Source organism: Thunnus albacares, chromosome 15, assembly GCF_914725855.1.
Source record: "Thunnus albacares chromosome 15, fThuAlb1.1, whole genome shotgun sequence".
Classification (NCBI taxonomy): domain Eukaryota; kingdom Metazoa; phylum Chordata; class Actinopteri; order Scombriformes; family Scombridae; genus Thunnus; species Thunnus albacares.
In genome coordinates, this window is record NC_058120.1 from 14,776,105 (window position 1) to 14,792,162 (window position 16,058).

Below are 16,058 nucleotides of genomic sequence, written 5' to 3' on the forward strand. Positions count from 1 at the left end.
GTACTGGTATATACATTTAAAAAAAAAAAAAAGAAAGAAAGAAAGAAACAAAGCAGAACCACTGGTGCTTTTATTCTGAAGAACCAGGCTCGTCTCGGGCCGGAAGCTGTGAACTTGAAGCTTCCGGTCAATAGAACGTCGGATAACAACAACAGTTAGCAGTTAGCTGTTAGCAGTTAGCGTGGGGGTTAAACTGTAACCGGTCAGCGGCGCCGTTAAACGTGAGGATTTATTTACTGTGAGCGGGAAACCGGCGACTTCCGGCCGCCGTTTGAACAAATTAACAGCTCTCCGGTTCACGCACCGATGCTGGTGACGCGTCATTTGACATAGTAACTGTATAGTAATATTACTGAAATCCTATTAGTAACGCGTTATATTACGTAGTTACTGCTAACAATATTATATTACTGTTCCCCAGCACTGCCTGCCGCTGGCCACAGAGAACCGCTTTCACTGACTGCATCATGGTTAACCTCTGCTGCCTCTGCTGCGGTGAAATCCCTCAACCCCGCCCCCCTCTGTCCGCCCAGCCGGGACCACCGCGGGATCCCCGCTCCGTGCAGCAGCAGCCCGCTGGCTCCAGACCAGCTGCGGGGCTGAAAGGGGGAGCAAACGGAGGGAAACCTAGAACAGAGCAAGTTAATAAAGAGGAGTGATCTTTACAATCTGACATGCGAAAAGTGCAGGATGCTCTCCGATCTGGACTCTGCGGAAGACACGGGAGCCAGCGCTCCCAATGATGCTGAGGGAGAGCAGCACGGGGAGGAAGAGGAGGAGGAGGGCTCACCGGCTGAGAGTGATGTCCAGGAGGAGGTAGGTATTATCAGACCCTCGGTTCGTTATCTCTACTAAAAGAGAAGAGATAAAAAAAAAAACTGTACAAACAGAAACTGGGAGTAGACATAATTCTGATGAATGAATGACTTGTAAAAAGCTTTTATATAAATATACAATGAAACCAATTGTGAGCCATAAACTCACTAGTGTAACATAAATATGGCCATAGTTTGCAAGTTTCCTATCCTCATTTTGTTATGTTCCTTTAAAATATAAAACGTGGAAACACTGCATTTAGATTTTTTTCCTAGTATGTCACTGGAAAAATAATCCTTCTTATCTTTTGACCTGCTCTCTGTAGTATCACAGTGCAAGTGCCTCCACCTGCAGCCAAAACACCATTTCTGCTCGCTGAAATGCCAGAATAATCCCTTTCATGTAGTGGCAGTAGAGTCCAGTGATGTGGAAAGCTACTCTCACTGACAAACATAAATTCAGCTCTGGAGAGAGTTGCATACAGAGTATAGAAATTGTGTCTCTGCACCAATTATTTTTCAAAACCCTGCCTTTGTTTCAAGTGATGACCAGTCGTTTGAGTGTATGTGCGTGTGTGTGTGTGTTCGTGTCTTTGCTCTACCATGCTCTCTGTCTTTTCTGTCATGGAGTAATTACTCTGGGGAATTGGCTGTGTGCAGTCAGCCATGGACAGATAGTAAAATGACTTCAGATCCACTGTGCATGCAACTACTAAGTTCTGTTTTATAGCGTGGGATAGATTAAAGTACAAGTCTGCTCCGTGGATGTTTCACCAGATGAAGTATTTATAAAGGGATCTAAAGTGTAAACAAGACCAGGAATCTACAGCCATGCTATGTGAGACTCCACCTCTGCACAGTGCTACTTTGAACTAAATGCTAACACATCTTCATTTAGCGTGATTATAAATCCTCCTGTGGGGAACCAGACTGTCTGAAATAAATGTCATAGTAATCCATCCAATAACTGTCAAGACATTTCACTCAAAACCACAAATGTCAACTTCATGGTGGCGCTAGAAGAAAAGTCAGGAAATCATCAAAGTCTCTAGGATGAATCCTCTGGGCATCGTGTATATCTGTACAAATTTCTGTCTCAATCCGTCCTGTAGTTGTTGAGATAATTCTGGACCAAAGTGGTGGATCGACTGACTTTCAGACCTCTAGGTGTGTTTTTTTAGGTAAATTAGTAAAAATCTATGTATGGGCGATAACATCTGCAGTCAGGAGACTGGACTACAGAAAAGTCCGTCCTCTCTGGTACACAAGAAATGAAATCCCTGTTTGTTCCATAAATAACTGAGGTGGAACCAGCAAAGTGACATCCCCACCCCTGTGTCAGTGCAGTAATGGATGGCTGGTTGTCAGCATTAATCCTTTCACTCCATAAAACACAGGAGGTAGGCTGCAACAACAAAAAAACAGGATCTCATGGGGAGGAAGATCCAGACAAAAAATATCAGAAAGAACTACAAAGTGATTCTAAAGTCTCGATAATATTTAGGATTAAATTCATTTTTTAATGGATGAAACTAAACTAAACTACTCAGAGATACATACCTTAAATAATATCCACTTCTGATTGAATCTCTTCATGTATAAAGCAGCACACACTGGCTTCTTTTTACTGTCAGTGTTACTGATGAAAGTGTTACTGGCTTTAGGCCAGTGTCTTTGCTGAATGGGATAATTTGACTTCTGGTCAGTATTGCAAATGTGAGCACTTTGTGTTTCTGTTTGTCTACCCTGAGCTAACCGCCCAGTACTCATCAGATAAGTGTAAAGAGAGAGATTTGTGTGTGTGTGTGCGTGTTTGCATGAAAGCTAAAGCGCCTGTATGCGCCTAAGTGTGTCATGTTTGGCTGCAACTAATTATGTCTGTCATCAATTACTGGCTCAATTATTTTTTTTGATTCTTCTATAAAAACATCATGAAATTGTGAAAAATAAAATGCCAGTTACAAGTTTCCAAAGCCCAGTGTGACAACTTCATATAGTTTGCTGGACCCAACAGTCCAAAACTAAAAGGTATTTAATTAAAAAAGCATATATATAATAGAAGATGCAGTAAATCTTCACACTTCAGAAGCTGAAATCAGAAAATGTTTGGCATTTTTCCCAGACAAATTACTTAAACAATTAATCACTTATCAAGATTGTTTAAAATGTATTTTTTGAGTCTACTATTTGATGAATTAATCAATAAATTCAGCAGGAGTGTCATGTTTTAACCTGTAGTGGCTGGTTATAGTGTTACAGTATAGCAAAGATAGCTGCAATATAAGTTCTATTGTTTGGACATTTACTACACAGATTTTAGTATCTAAGGATTAAAGATACACTTTGTGATATTAATGTGACAAGTTTACTAGCAAGTACATTTACCCCTGTGCAATATAAATTATATTAATTTCAGAGACAGATGTGTGAAAACACCTCAATAAAATATTTTGTCTGTCAGCTGCATTGACACACAGCCTCCGAGGGACACTACATGGTTTAATTGAATCCCACTGAGCTTTCTTTAGTTTGATTTACTTTGTGCTTACGCATGGAAAAGCTTGGCAATTTATAATACAGCCACATTCATTTGCATTTCTGCTGCAAGTCATGATATCCCGCCATGTTTCAGGGGCTCATTGCTCTAAGTGCCTATTCCTCATTACTCTCTCTCTCTCTCTCTCTCTCTCTGCAGCAGCGTCCAGTGAAGCAGTCCCTGGGTGCTTGTGTCTGCCGTGAGTCCCATTGGCGCTGCCTGCTGCTCTCCCTGCTCATGTACAGCTGCCTGGGTGCGGTGGCCTGGTGTCAGCTGACCCGGGTCACGAAGATCAGTTTCAATTCTGCCCTCACCTCCTCCTTCACAGCCTCCTTCACCTCCTCCCTCCGGGGAGCCTCTGGGATGGGAGTTGGTGGACACTCAATGATCTACCACGACAGCCCTTGCTCTGACGGCTACATCTACATCCCTCTGGCCTTCCTGCTCATGCTCTACGTCTTGTACATGGTGGAGTGCTGGCACTGCCGAGCTCGCAGCGACCTGCAGTGCAAAGCAGACGTAGACAGCGTTTACGAGCGCGTGCTGCAGATGCGCCAGGCCCAGCCTTGCATATGGTGGAAGGCTATCAGCTACCATTTTGTTCGGCGGACGCGGCAAGTCACCCGGTACCGTAACGGGGACGCCTACACCACCACACAGGTGTACCACGAGAGGGTCAACACGCATGTGGCTGAGGGCGAGTTTGACTACAGCCACTGTGGGATGAAAGATGTATCTCGTGACCTCAGAGGATTGGAGGGACATCCAGCAACTCGCCTGCGCTTTACCAAGTGTTTCAGCTTCACCGAGGCCGGACCAGAAAACGATTACCTCAACCAGCGAGCCAGGTTCTTCTCTGAAATCGAGGGTTTGGATGATTACATGGAGGCCAGGGAGGGGATGCAGCTGAAGAATATGGACTTCAGGGAAAACCTGATAGCTTATGTACACCCAGACAGGATGCCTTGGTACACTTCACAGGTAGCCTTCTGGCTGGCAGCTCTCCTCATGCTGTCCTGGCCTCTGAGAGTGCTAATAGAGTACCGCACTGCATATGTGCACTACCGAATAGAGAAACTGTTTGGGTTAGAGTACAGCCACAGCAGCCCTTCTCCTCTCGATGAAAACAGGCCTGTTGGGAATAATACTGGCTGCATTATTCCAAGAGTAGACACACTAGACAGCACTGAAATGGAGTGGCACATACGCTGCAACCGCCAGGTGATTCCCAGCTACTCAGAGGCCATGCTGATAAACATGAGCACAGCAGACTCGAACTCTTTACACGACACCGAATACACCACATCCTCCAACTGCTTCCTGTTGGACAGCAGCCAGACGACTCAGAGTTACGGAGCTCTCCAGAGCCAGGACGACTGCGAGCAGTGCAGCGTGTTGAGCGGACAAGGGGACGGATGGGGAAGGAGGAGGACCATCACCAGCTCCAGCTGCTCCTCCATCTTCTCCTGCCGGGGAGCGCTGTTCCACTCCCACCTGTCCTCGGACACGTCTCGTTTCTCGCTCTGCCGCATGTACGGCTCCCACCGCACCGTGGCTCTGTGGAGGAGCCGCAGCAGCAACCTGACGGAGCCCTGCTGCGTTGACGAGCAGTGCTGTTGCTCAGACTCCAGTCAGCTGGCGCTCAGTGATAGTCCACCCACTTACAGGGATGCCCGGTTCTTCCCGGTTCTCATTGTGCATCGGTCTGACGGCTGTGGCAGCGAGGAGCGGAGGGAAGTGCGGCATTACTACATACGGAGAGGGTCGTCGTGTGTGGAGACGGCTCTGTGAAGGATAAACAGAGACTGATTGATTAGTTAAGAGAGATGAGAAATGAGACAATTAGTGATATAAGAGGGGGAATTGTGCTCTTTCAGGAAACACTTGAATATGAACTAAAAGAAACTTAAATACAGACTTTATATTTTTGATCTGTCACCAAAAGTTCAAAAAGTCTTGCTGTTGTATTGCACATGTCCACACTACAGCTACAGTTGTGGGGCAAACAGTGTGTTGTGTCACACCTGGGCAGTGTCGTTCTCTGTCAGGAGTGTGTGTAACTACAGTAATAACTGTTAAATCTGATACCTGCCACTGATACACAAAACTGCACGATCTGAGCATCCCACTGTGTTTACCACCCATATTTTTCAGAAAAGTTTGATCATGGGAAACAAAACTTAACCACTTCTTACACTGACCTTATTTGTGTTAAGTATGTGTGTAGGAATACTTGCTGAAAATTGGCATATACATCCCTGTCAGAGGTATATGTAAGAATACTACAAAAAAAAGAAAAGTTGCATGTTATTACCAAAGGTATTGTCTTTTAGTTAATTAATAGACAGCAAGGTGAAGCCAAAGAGTATTTTTTTGTTTCCAAAGAATTGTATTGAACATTATAAAGTATTTATTGATGAGAGATATGCTGAAGTGAATGTCAAACTGTAAGCAATAAAGGTCACTCTGAAGGATAACTTCATTCCGTTCAATTAATTTATGAATCAGTTTGATTTATGAAGAGCATGTTTTCAAAGTGGAAATGCATCAAAACAGTATTAGTATTGAGTGTTTTATAAGTGTGTGTCAGAAGGTTAAAAGGAGCAAAAAAAAAAGAGATGGAAAAGAGAGATCAGAGTAAGATTTTTCCTGTGATCAAGTTGATCTGAGGTGACGATGTCAGACATTCTCAGTCTCACAACTCACTGCTACCTCTGTTGTCCTCAAGTATAAGTATAAGGGAAGAAACACTGAGGATAGATTCAGAAATATCTTCACTGACATCCAATCACTTCAACTAACACCTTTTCCATTGTAGTAGGGTGGTACAAATAAAACATATGCACACAAAAGTTTAAATTCAGCAAAGTAATTTTAACTGAAGTGCCGCTTCTGGACAAAGTGCAGGAAAGAAACAAATGGAGCAGAGGTGAGAAACAGAGAAATAGGTTAGAAAAAAATAAGACTATAAAAATACAACCTGTTATTTTTTAATGGATAACAAGAATAAAATATTTTGCATTTTAGTACAGTTCTCTCAAATGGTCTCAATCTGAGACCATATACGGTACATTATGTAAGGTATTATGTTCATGAGTTTTTTTTGTTGTGTTAAAGATTTCTCAAAACATAGGAACTTAATAGACATTTGTACACAAGGTATATGTAACATCAGAATTGAGTATTTCAAATATAAGGCCATGAACCTTCATTTTAAACTTCATGGCTAATATTTCAGTCTGTTAACTCCATTATAAGAGATTTCTGTTTTATCATGACATCAGTGTATTTTTACACTGTGTGATGAAGTGAAAACCACAACGGGCAGAGAAAGAAAATCATGATCAGGGGAGGAGAAAGTATTTTTATCCTTTACTTCATATCAATGCCACAAGAAAAAAAAACACAAGTAAAAGTCCTTACTGTCTTACATAAGTATTACCTGCCAAATATACTTAAAGTAACAACAGTAAAATGCTATATTATTATTACTTACATTATTGGATTATAATTATTGATGTATTAATTTGTGAGCAGCATTTTAATGCTGTAGTTGGTACTGAGTTGTTTAATCAATGCGGATGCGTAATGTTTTATCTGAAATCTAAATCTGCAAAGTAACAACAGCTGCTGAATAAATGTGGTGAAGTAAAAGTCTGATATTTTCTCTCAAATGTAGTGGAGTAAAAACTCTACTAAAGTTAAGTAAAAATGTTTGAAAATTATAAATGCAGTACTTGAGTAACTTTACTTTCCACACAATATAATATAGCAGCCTAGTATAGTAAAATAAAGCACTATAGTATAGTCATGTATAGTATAGTAGCCTACTATAATATAATAAAGCAATATAGTACAGTTGTGTATAGTATAATATAACATGCATTATATGGTATAATACCTTTTGACCTTTTGGGGAGGCCTTTCTTTCTTCTGACCACTAGATGCCACAGTTCCCAAAGACTAGGCTATGTTTATGTGTACGTTTATGTTTATGTTTATGTTTATGTTTATGTTTATGTTTATGTTTACTCATGGTTTATGCAGGAAATTTCTGCTCATGTGTTTTTATATTTCTTTGTGGATATACTCAAGTATTCGTGTCATTGAAATGTTTACTAAACCATTTATGAAACCCATTACAATTCATTTACAAGCTTTTTGCAGAACTTTCAGCCACATCTCACAGTGTTCATCAGTGGATGGTGTTTGCTCCACTGTTGCCATGGAGATACATCAGAGTGAGCTTCATCTGCAGAGGAAGAAGCTCCAGAATAAGCTGTGCCTTTAAATCAAACATCTACAGGTACATTATTTATAAAAAAGTGACGCCAAGACAAGGTTTTGTTCTTTCATGTGGCTGCATTGTTAAAATGTCATTTTTATTATTCATATTTTCTGCAGAGAGCCTTTACCACCACATAATTGTGTTACATATTATATATTTATCTAATTAAAGGGTAAATATTACACCAAAGAAGCTTTTTTGACAAAGAACACAGAATGAAAGCTGTCCAGATATCACAAAAAATATACAAATATAAAAATTAAAAATAAAGGTAATGAAAAGTTAAGGTAATAACGTTTCTAAGTGTTTCAATATATATTAAAAGTGGCCTAGAATACACTGAAGTTTGTTTTTTGGTTTGAGAATTTACTTGTGTGATTATAATCTAATCTATCAGTTTACACTGTGTACAACATCACAGTCTTTCAAATATTCCTTTTTAACTTTGAACAGCAGAAATGTTTCCTTAAAATCAACAGCTATGTTTCTTCTTCTTCTTCTTCATGTCAGAGGAAGATTTTAATGTAGGTGCACTCACAAAACAGATGAATCCAGGTTTCATCACATCTTCCACAAAAAACACACCAAGTATCCAAATCTAGTTCATATCTAGAGACATACATCTTCACTGGGTAACACACATGTATTAGCCTAATTTTAAAAAAACACCTTGTTTTTTAATAACAACAACAACAACAACAACAACAACAACAACAACAATAATAATAATAATAATAACCTTAAACCTTAACCACCTCCAGTTAAAGGACAGGTTCACAGTTTTTCAAGTCCATCTTAAAACAACAGTCAGGTTCCCACATAACATTTGAAATAGGTTTTTCTTGCTGTAATTATTCTTCACACTTTATTCACACTTACCATCAGAAGATCCCTTTATAATGCACTTACAATGTAAGTAATGGGGGACAAAATTCACACTCCTCCATCTGTGCAAAAATGTATTTAAAAGTTTATCTGAAGCTTATAAGAAGCTTCAGCCATCCTAATCAGTCAAATCTAGTAGATATCTTTCAATGTTACAGTCTATTTTGTGCCAAATTTGCTTTATGTAACAGGGAAACACTGTCCAAGGAAACACAAAGAGGGAATTTGATGCTAAAAAGACTGTAAATGTGGCAGATATCAACTTGCTGTGACTACTGAAGCCTTATATAAGCTTCAGATAAACTTTTAAATGCATTTTTGCACAAAATGACTGTGTGGACACTGTTGATTTTGGCTCCCATCACTTACACTGAAAGCACAATTTGAAGGTGATCTTTTAACAGCCAGTATAAACAGGAGGAATGATTACAGTGAGGGAAACCTCTTTAACTGTTCATATTGGGCTCCTGACTGTTGTTTTAATGAGTATCTTTCATCACAGCAGCTGTTTATCTGCCTGTCTCTTACCTAACGTGAGACCGGGGTGAGTTAACAGGCGCCACGTGACGTCACTTCCCACGCGCGGGATCATGCTAACAGTAGCCTCACCGACCAACTGTCATCCGAAAACTCTCCAGGATCCTTCACGATTTGTCAAGAAACCGTCGAGCAAACCGCGGCAGGACACGAAAGACTTAATATACCTTACTGACGACTGACTTTAGTGTCCTCGGCGGCCGTTCAGACACGGTTCCAGCTGCTGTTGACATCCGTGACGAGCAGGGATGTGTCACTAGCAAGTTAATCAGCTTCATTCCGCGGAAGTTTTCCTCTGGCATGCGTTTAAAAACCCTTCACTTCACTCTGACTGGGCGCTGAGGCCGTGGAGTCAGTCTTTTTTATAATAGTTAAGTGATTGAAATGAAGCTCCAGTGTGATGTCGAGGTCGTAAATCGTATGCTGCCCACGTTCGGGATGAAGAGTCGAGGGAAAGGGGCGAGAGCGGTGCTTTCCATCGGGAAGCATTTGGACAAGACGAGTCAACGCAGCAGCATATACATGATGATCTGCACAGCTAAAGACAGAGCGGGCTCCAAGTACAAGGTGTGCTGTTCAAAGCTCAAAGCTGTTCATTCATTCATAACTTAAAGGGCGTGTGTCCTCAGTTTGTTGTTGTTTTCTTCCAAATTAGGCTAATTGCAAGTTATATTTGTTATATATATTTTATTAAGTTGTTTCGATCCAGATGTAGTTCAGAGACGTGTTGTCCATCCTTCCAAATAAGTTAGCATTCAAGGCCTGGTTAATGTCTGAAAACAAGTCACGTCATCATAAACTGCCCAGGATACACAGATGCAATAGGAGGATGCCTTACAAGTAAATAAACAATAGCGCCATATTAATAATAATGTGAAATATAGTTCACAAAACATGCAGGTGCATCTGTCCTTCTATATAGTGTATTAAATCGCTGGTCCCTTTACATTTACTAATCTCATGTCTGTAAACTTTTGTCATTTTGAGGGTCTGCTTATGTTTTGGGTGGCAGGGTGACTGAAGACTATCCCAGCATGCATTTTTGGCGAGACAAGCCTTCTATTTTTGTTATTATTTTTATATTGTAATAATCATTACATGAGTTAAGTACAGTTAAGTCATGAAAACTGTGCGTATTCAACCGTATTGTTGAATTAACTGTATAAAAGCAGCATTAACAAAAACTTTTCAAAACATTTTTATCAACTTTTATTGACTGTATTCTTACTTTTCAATGAGCTCAATCACAGGAGTCACTTGAATCTACTTCTTAAATTATTCATCATCATCTTTCCCAGATAGACCCAGATTGGAAACCATAGATGTTGTTTTCATGGGTTCAAATGCTGCCTTCAGGTGCCCCTACTTCTGATTTTAAAAGCTCATAGATTTCAAAACCAGATGTAAACAAAAAGGTTTGAATTTCTTCACTGTTCCTGTCTAAACTTGTTGAGACAGTGATTCACTCTGCTGTGAATGTTGATGTGCCATGATGTTGTGAAATGGATTTTTCCACTACTGACATGTGCCAACTCTGTCTTGCAGCTAAAAGACAACATAGAGAAGTTCTTCACGTGGTTTGTGGAAGAAGGCAAGGCCACTGTGAGATTAAGGGAACCAGCTGTTGACATCTGTTTGAGCAAGGTATGACATCCAGCCAGCAAGGATGTTTGTATGCAAGGACTCTGTTTTTGGCCCAGAACAAGATTTTCAGGTTTATGATGAAGCAACTTCATTCTCATTTCCTTGGAAGTGTTGTCACAGATGATTCACAAACGGTACAAACGTTAACTCTTTTTAAATAAGATTTTAGCTTGTGAGAAAACAACACAACAGTCAAACTGTCCACTCACTCATTTATCAACTAGACAGACACACATACGTGTGTTTTGACTGCAGGGGATGCCTGGACAGATGCCATAGCAGCCGCATTGTTTCCAGCGGCTGCTGAGCCCTCCTGGTTGTTTTGAAGCGGCGGTGACCTTTTACCTAGATTCTAACATAGTTCAACCTGTCACATTGACAGAAACACACTCTCACATACACAAACTAACTGACATTGTGACAGCGAGTAAGCAGGGAAAACACAAGATCCATAATTGAGTCCTGCTGACCTGCTTGGCCACAAACGTATACTGTCATAAATGACTAAATTTAAATGAACAGATCTATGATTTTCGACTGTACTGCATTATACATATGGAGGTGTTCATGATATTGTGTCCAACCCCAGTAGTTTCCATCCTGAGTCACACATTCATTTTTATTCTCTACAGCATAAAGTTCATCATGTTCTTTCAAAGGAAGTGTGTCATGATATTTTAGGCCAGTGAATTTAGGTTAGATAATTCAAGAAATCTGGTCACACAGAAGGAGCACCACAGAAGACGCTCTGAGGCCGCTTTCTCTGTTTATTGATATGCTGTGACTATAGATGTAATACATAATTTTATTTATTTATTTATTCATAGGCTGATGCAAATAGCTTAAAGAACTTCCTCTCGGCCGCTCGTCTGGCCGACAGAGGAAGCGACACGAGCAGCCTCCCCCTCTCCACACTCACTCCTGTCCGCGCCCGAGATGTAGAGCAACCCAAGAAGAAACTCACTATCGTCTCCAAGAAGGACTACCCGCTCACCTCAAACTTCCCCTACTCCCTGGAGCAGCTGCAGGTCTCCTACTGCAAACTGTCTCGTGTGGACATGCGAATGCTGTCCCTCAAAGGTACACAAATGCAGTGCAGTTTTGGTCTGTAGTGTCAATTTATTCTTTGCCAAATATTCTTAGAGTTTGGTAGTGCTTTATTTTACATTCTGTTTTAAAGTTTGAGAGAATAACCTTGGTGAATTGCATTATGGGAAATGTAGGATCCACATACAAGGGACTAAAAGAGTTCTCCGTTCAGTTGTGCTCTTGTTTCTTTTGTTTTCGCAGCTCTTCGCAAGTTAGACCTCAGTAACAACCACATCAAGAAACTCCCCGCCACCATCGGCGACCTCAGCTGCCTGTCTGAGCTCATCCTCCACAACAACCACCTGGAGGCCTTCAGCGAAGCCCTTTGTCTGTCCACCCTGCAGCGGACCCTCCAGCTTCTGGACCTGAGCCAGAATCGACTGCAGTCCCTTCCCGCTCAGTTCTGCCAGCTCAGAGAACTGGTGAACCTCAAACTGGACGACAACGAGCTGGTTTGTCTGCCGTTCCACATCGGCCGCCTCTCCAAGCTGAGGTTCCTGTCGGCAGCACATAACCAGCTGGCCGTGCTGCCTGGTGACTTCCGCAAGCTGAGTCTGGAGAACTTGGACTTGTTTGGAAACCCGTTTATCCAATCCAACCCTCTGGACCACACAATGCAGCTCACATTCCCCCTTCCACTTCAAGAACTAGCTTCCAGAGCTGTGGCAAACCTCAGGTTAGAATTCAACACCTTCTGTATGTCATACTTTTGTTTTCTTCTTAGCCACAACTTTGCTTATTCTTTCTGATTTACATTACAGAATACCGTACGGACCTCACCTCATCCCCGCTCACTTGTGTCGGGACCTTGAAGTAGCCAAGAATTGCGACTGTGGCCGTGCGTGCATCAGTTTCTACATCAAGACGGCAGTGAGCATGAACCTTCACCAAGTGTCCCACACAGTGGTCCTGGTGGACAACATGGGAGGCACAGATGCTCCGGTGCAGCAGCACTTCTGTTCCCTCTCCTGCTACTCTGAATTCTTGGACAACTCACTCCAGAGAGGAATCAGATGAGGGAGGAACAAACTTTTTTTTTCTTCGTTTGACAGCAAAGACACGGACAGCTGGATATTGCTGTGATACTGCAATAGTTTTTGCAAGTTGTGAAATACCATAGGAGAGTATCTGAGGAGACGAGAGGAACAGCAGTAGTGAATAGCGCAGAGGTACAATTTTTGGTGGCAACGCCTTCAAAATAAAAGGACAGTATTAACTCTCTTTTTTTAAGCTTTGTTTTTAAAAGCACTCCAAGCTACCTGTTTTACACTTACATTTGACTTATAATGCACATCTCACATATCAAACATTGGGGAGACAAGCGTACCTTTGTACCTGCTCCATCTGTAACAGAGTGGCAGTGACAAAATGTAATAATAATGGACCGCTACACTGACACAAAGTGACGGTTTGCCTGTGCTGCCGGTAAGTCTCACGTCTTTTTTTCTGCTCTTCCTGTCTCCCCTACTGACCTACTTCTATTAGGCAAGGGAATAAAGAAATTAGACACATCTGAGTTTCTTTAATGCCTGAACACAGTGCCTCTGGGTCCATGAGCGTTGGCTAAAAGGAGTTGGTTTTTACCGTGCTAATGACCCACAAATTTTTTTTATATGATATTAAAAAAATGTATGAAATATATGTGGAAAATTCAATAAAATAAAAATACTCACTGTCTTGTCCTAAGTAGTTTATTCCGGGACTTTGAAATAAATTGCTATGAGTGGAGTTTTTTTCGTAATGTGTCTGAATTAAAGTGACTGAAGAAGAGTCACAAGTAGTGAAAATATGAACGTCCTTTTAATATGAGACACTGCAGAAGTTTTGACTGATACGACTTTCAAAATCTGCTCAGTCCAGCTCATACAGGAGGGAGTTTTGGAAGGTGAAGCCAGCCGATGTGGAGTGATCGCTGATGACCGTCTCATTTCCGTCTTGATCAATTTCCCTTAATAAGACAGGCGGCGGCTTCTTATCAGGCTCTGGGTTTTGGATGATCTGCTCTGTTGGCAGGTCATCTTCAATTGTCTCCTCTGAGCCCAGAGTGTGTTCTTCGGAGAAGCGGGTGACCCTGTTGCCTCCTAGTCTTGACTTGTTCTCTTCATCCAGTGCAGGCGCTTTGCTGGACTCTTCGGCCCGCTCAGGAACGCAGCAGTCCTCCACGCTGTTTGGGCTTGAAGTGTTGGTCGTCGCAGGTTTGGAAGAAACAACATCAGTATGGGATTCCTGGTTTGATGCGGCATGGATTTCCACCTAGCATAGAAGAAAAAACAGTTTACAGAAGCTTAGTTTGAGCACAATGTCTTCAACCTCAGGATCTGTTAAAATGACTCACCTTCAAGTTTCCATCTACAGTCTCTGTTGTCTTTTCTTCTTTTTGTATTGTTTGTTGGTGCTTTTCACTCGTATCACACTGAGAACTTGTTCCGCAATAATCCTTTTTTAGTGCTGCTCTGTTATGTAACGTTCTATCTTCATGTAGCTCATCCTGCTGTTTCTGTTTCCCAGTTTCTTTTCTCTCTTCGGCTTCCCTTTTCTCAGTTTTCTGCTCTTTCAATTTCTCCTCCTCCTCCTCCTCCACTCTGCTTTCATAAATCTCATCACTTTTCTCAACTTCCATCTGCTGCTTCCATGTCTCCTCCTCTTCCATCTCATATTTATTGTCCTCTTCTTCACTTTTCTCTGCTTCTCTATTTTGCTGCTTCTCTTCCACCTCTCTTTCCTCCTCCTCACCATTGTTACCTTCCTTCTCCTCCTCCTCCTCCACCTTCTCCTCCTGCCTCTCATCATCATCACTAACAGCCTGAGCGGTCCCTACTGCGAACTCAAATGCCTCATCAGAAGGAAGAACGGGCAGTGTGACTGTCAGCTGTCCTCTCTGTCTGTTGAACTTGGCCTCTCCTTTATCCTCATCCACAGGGTAGGCTAAGGGCAGCTCCAGTCTGTAGGCAGGTTTCTTGGACTCCAGAAGCAGGTTTTTCTCTTTTACTTCAAGGTTGGCGTCTGTTACTGACTTCAGAAGCGGCACGTAGATGGTGACCACAATCACTTTAGGCCTGGGGCTTCTGGCTGAGTCTCTGGAACATCTAAAGTCCTGCAGATCGATGAATGATCTATATTTTACTGTATAGTCTGGCTTGGTGGGCTCTTTGGGTTTCTGAGGCTGGATAGGTTTGCTGTTTTTTGTTGCTGGGGATGTGGTAGGTCTTTTTTCATCCGGGTATGGGAAGGCAAGAGGGTCAGGCTGCTCTGAGGGTACCCTGGCTTTATACCCAGGTATGGGTTTTCGCATGACACAAGCCTGAGGTGTGCCTTTATATTTGGTGCTCATCTCTCTCACGTTGCTTTTGTCCAGAGTCACCTTGAAAGCATCCTGGATCCCCTGAATGGCTGTGCTATCCACCATATCCATGAATCTGGTGTTTCTCCTTGCTATGTGAAGAGTGTCAGGGTGGAAAATAACATCATAGATCATGATTTTGTTTCCCTTTGGGTCTGTGTCTTGTCTCCCGGGGTGCAGACTGTGAGGCAGGGACCAGCACTGTCCTCTGCGGCCTTCCTCAGACACCCCCCACTTACATTCAGGTTTACCGACTTTTTCATTGGCGCAGATGTTGATGTAGCACTTCTGCTTGCCGTTCACACTTGTCCTGAGAGCCCTGAATGGTTCCGGGTGGATAAACTCGATGTTGTTTCCTCTCTCCTGCTCCAGAAGTTTGATCTCCTCTTCATATTTTTTCTTATTCGCAGGGTCTGATATTTCTTGTGCGTAGTCGCGCAGCATTTCCCTGAATTTCTCATCTTTAAAGGCATCAGTGAATCTGCTGATTTCATCCGCTGTCATCTTAAGTTCTTTAAGTTTTTCTCCCACGTCCATGATGTTTTCGTGAATTTCCGTGAATTAAATGCCCCAAAATTGTTCAGCCGCGAAGTTTAAATTAACAGACATTAATTGTCACAAGCTGTCCTCGCCAAAAATACCGAAAATACTGTTTTAGTTTTGTTTTATGTACATTAATGTGTGTTTTATCTCCTGTTGGTCGACCACTAACGCCAAACGGCAGCAAACTAACGTTCCCAGTTGTGTTCCTGTAACCATAGCAACACGAGAGTCATTGGTGCAACAAGGAAACACTTCCCCGAGAAATATGTTTCTTTTACAGTTCAGTTCCGACAGCTTTTAATTAATACATTAATTTCAACAATAAATTAGAAAATTAAGAATAAACTATCAATTTACTCGAAAAAGAAATAAGCTTAACAA

General features: G+C 41.8%; 3 protein-coding genes across 5 annotated transcripts; 2 read left to right on the plus strand and 1 right to left on the minus strand.

Moving 5' to 3' along the window:
- The first annotated feature begins 126 nt into the window (after positions 1-126).
- On the plus strand, positions 127-5,928 carry si:dkey-13p1.4 (transmembrane protein 151B). 3 transcript variants are annotated; one of them, XM_044375127.1, is made up of 3 exons: positions 127-221; positions 422-816; positions 3,511-5,928. In XM_044375127.1, exons 2-3 carry the CDS (start codon positions 691-693, stop codon positions 5,140-5,142), a joined length of 1,758 nt encoding a protein of 585 aa, XP_044231062.1. In that variant the 5' UTR covers positions 127-221; positions 422-690; the 3' UTR covers positions 5,143-5,928. The 3 variants fall into 3 exon arrangements, with proteins under 3 accessions (XP_044231062.1, XP_044231059.1, XP_044231058.1); XM_044375124.1 differs by having other exon boundaries at positions 135-332; XM_044375123.1 differs by having other exon boundaries at positions 135-312.
- Positions 5,929-9,059: 3,131 nt separating this feature from the next.
- On the plus strand, positions 9,060-13,168 carry lrr1 (leucine rich repeat protein 1). The gene is made up of 5 exons (XM_044375686.1): positions 9,060-9,628; positions 10,607-10,705; positions 11,533-11,785; positions 11,996-12,470; positions 12,556-13,168. The coding sequence occupies exons 1-5, from the start codon at positions 9,446-9,448 to the stop codon at positions 12,809-12,811; spliced, it is 1,266 nt and encodes a 421-aa protein (XP_044231621.1). The 5' UTR covers positions 9,060-9,445; the 3' UTR covers positions 12,812-13,168.
- Positions 13,169-13,572: 404 nt separating this feature from the next.
- Positions 13,573-15,899, minus strand: dnaaf2 (dynein axonemal assembly factor 2). Its single transcript, XM_044375685.1, has 2 exons — positions 14,130-15,899; positions 13,573-14,047 (listed from the first exon to the last, which is right to left on the minus strand). The coding sequence occupies exons 1-2, from the start codon at positions 15,669-15,671 to the stop codon at positions 13,646-13,648; spliced, it is 1,944 nt and encodes a 647-aa protein (XP_044231620.1). The 5' UTR covers positions 15,672-15,899; the 3' UTR covers positions 13,573-13,645.
- Positions 15,900-16,058: the final 159 nt, after the last annotated feature.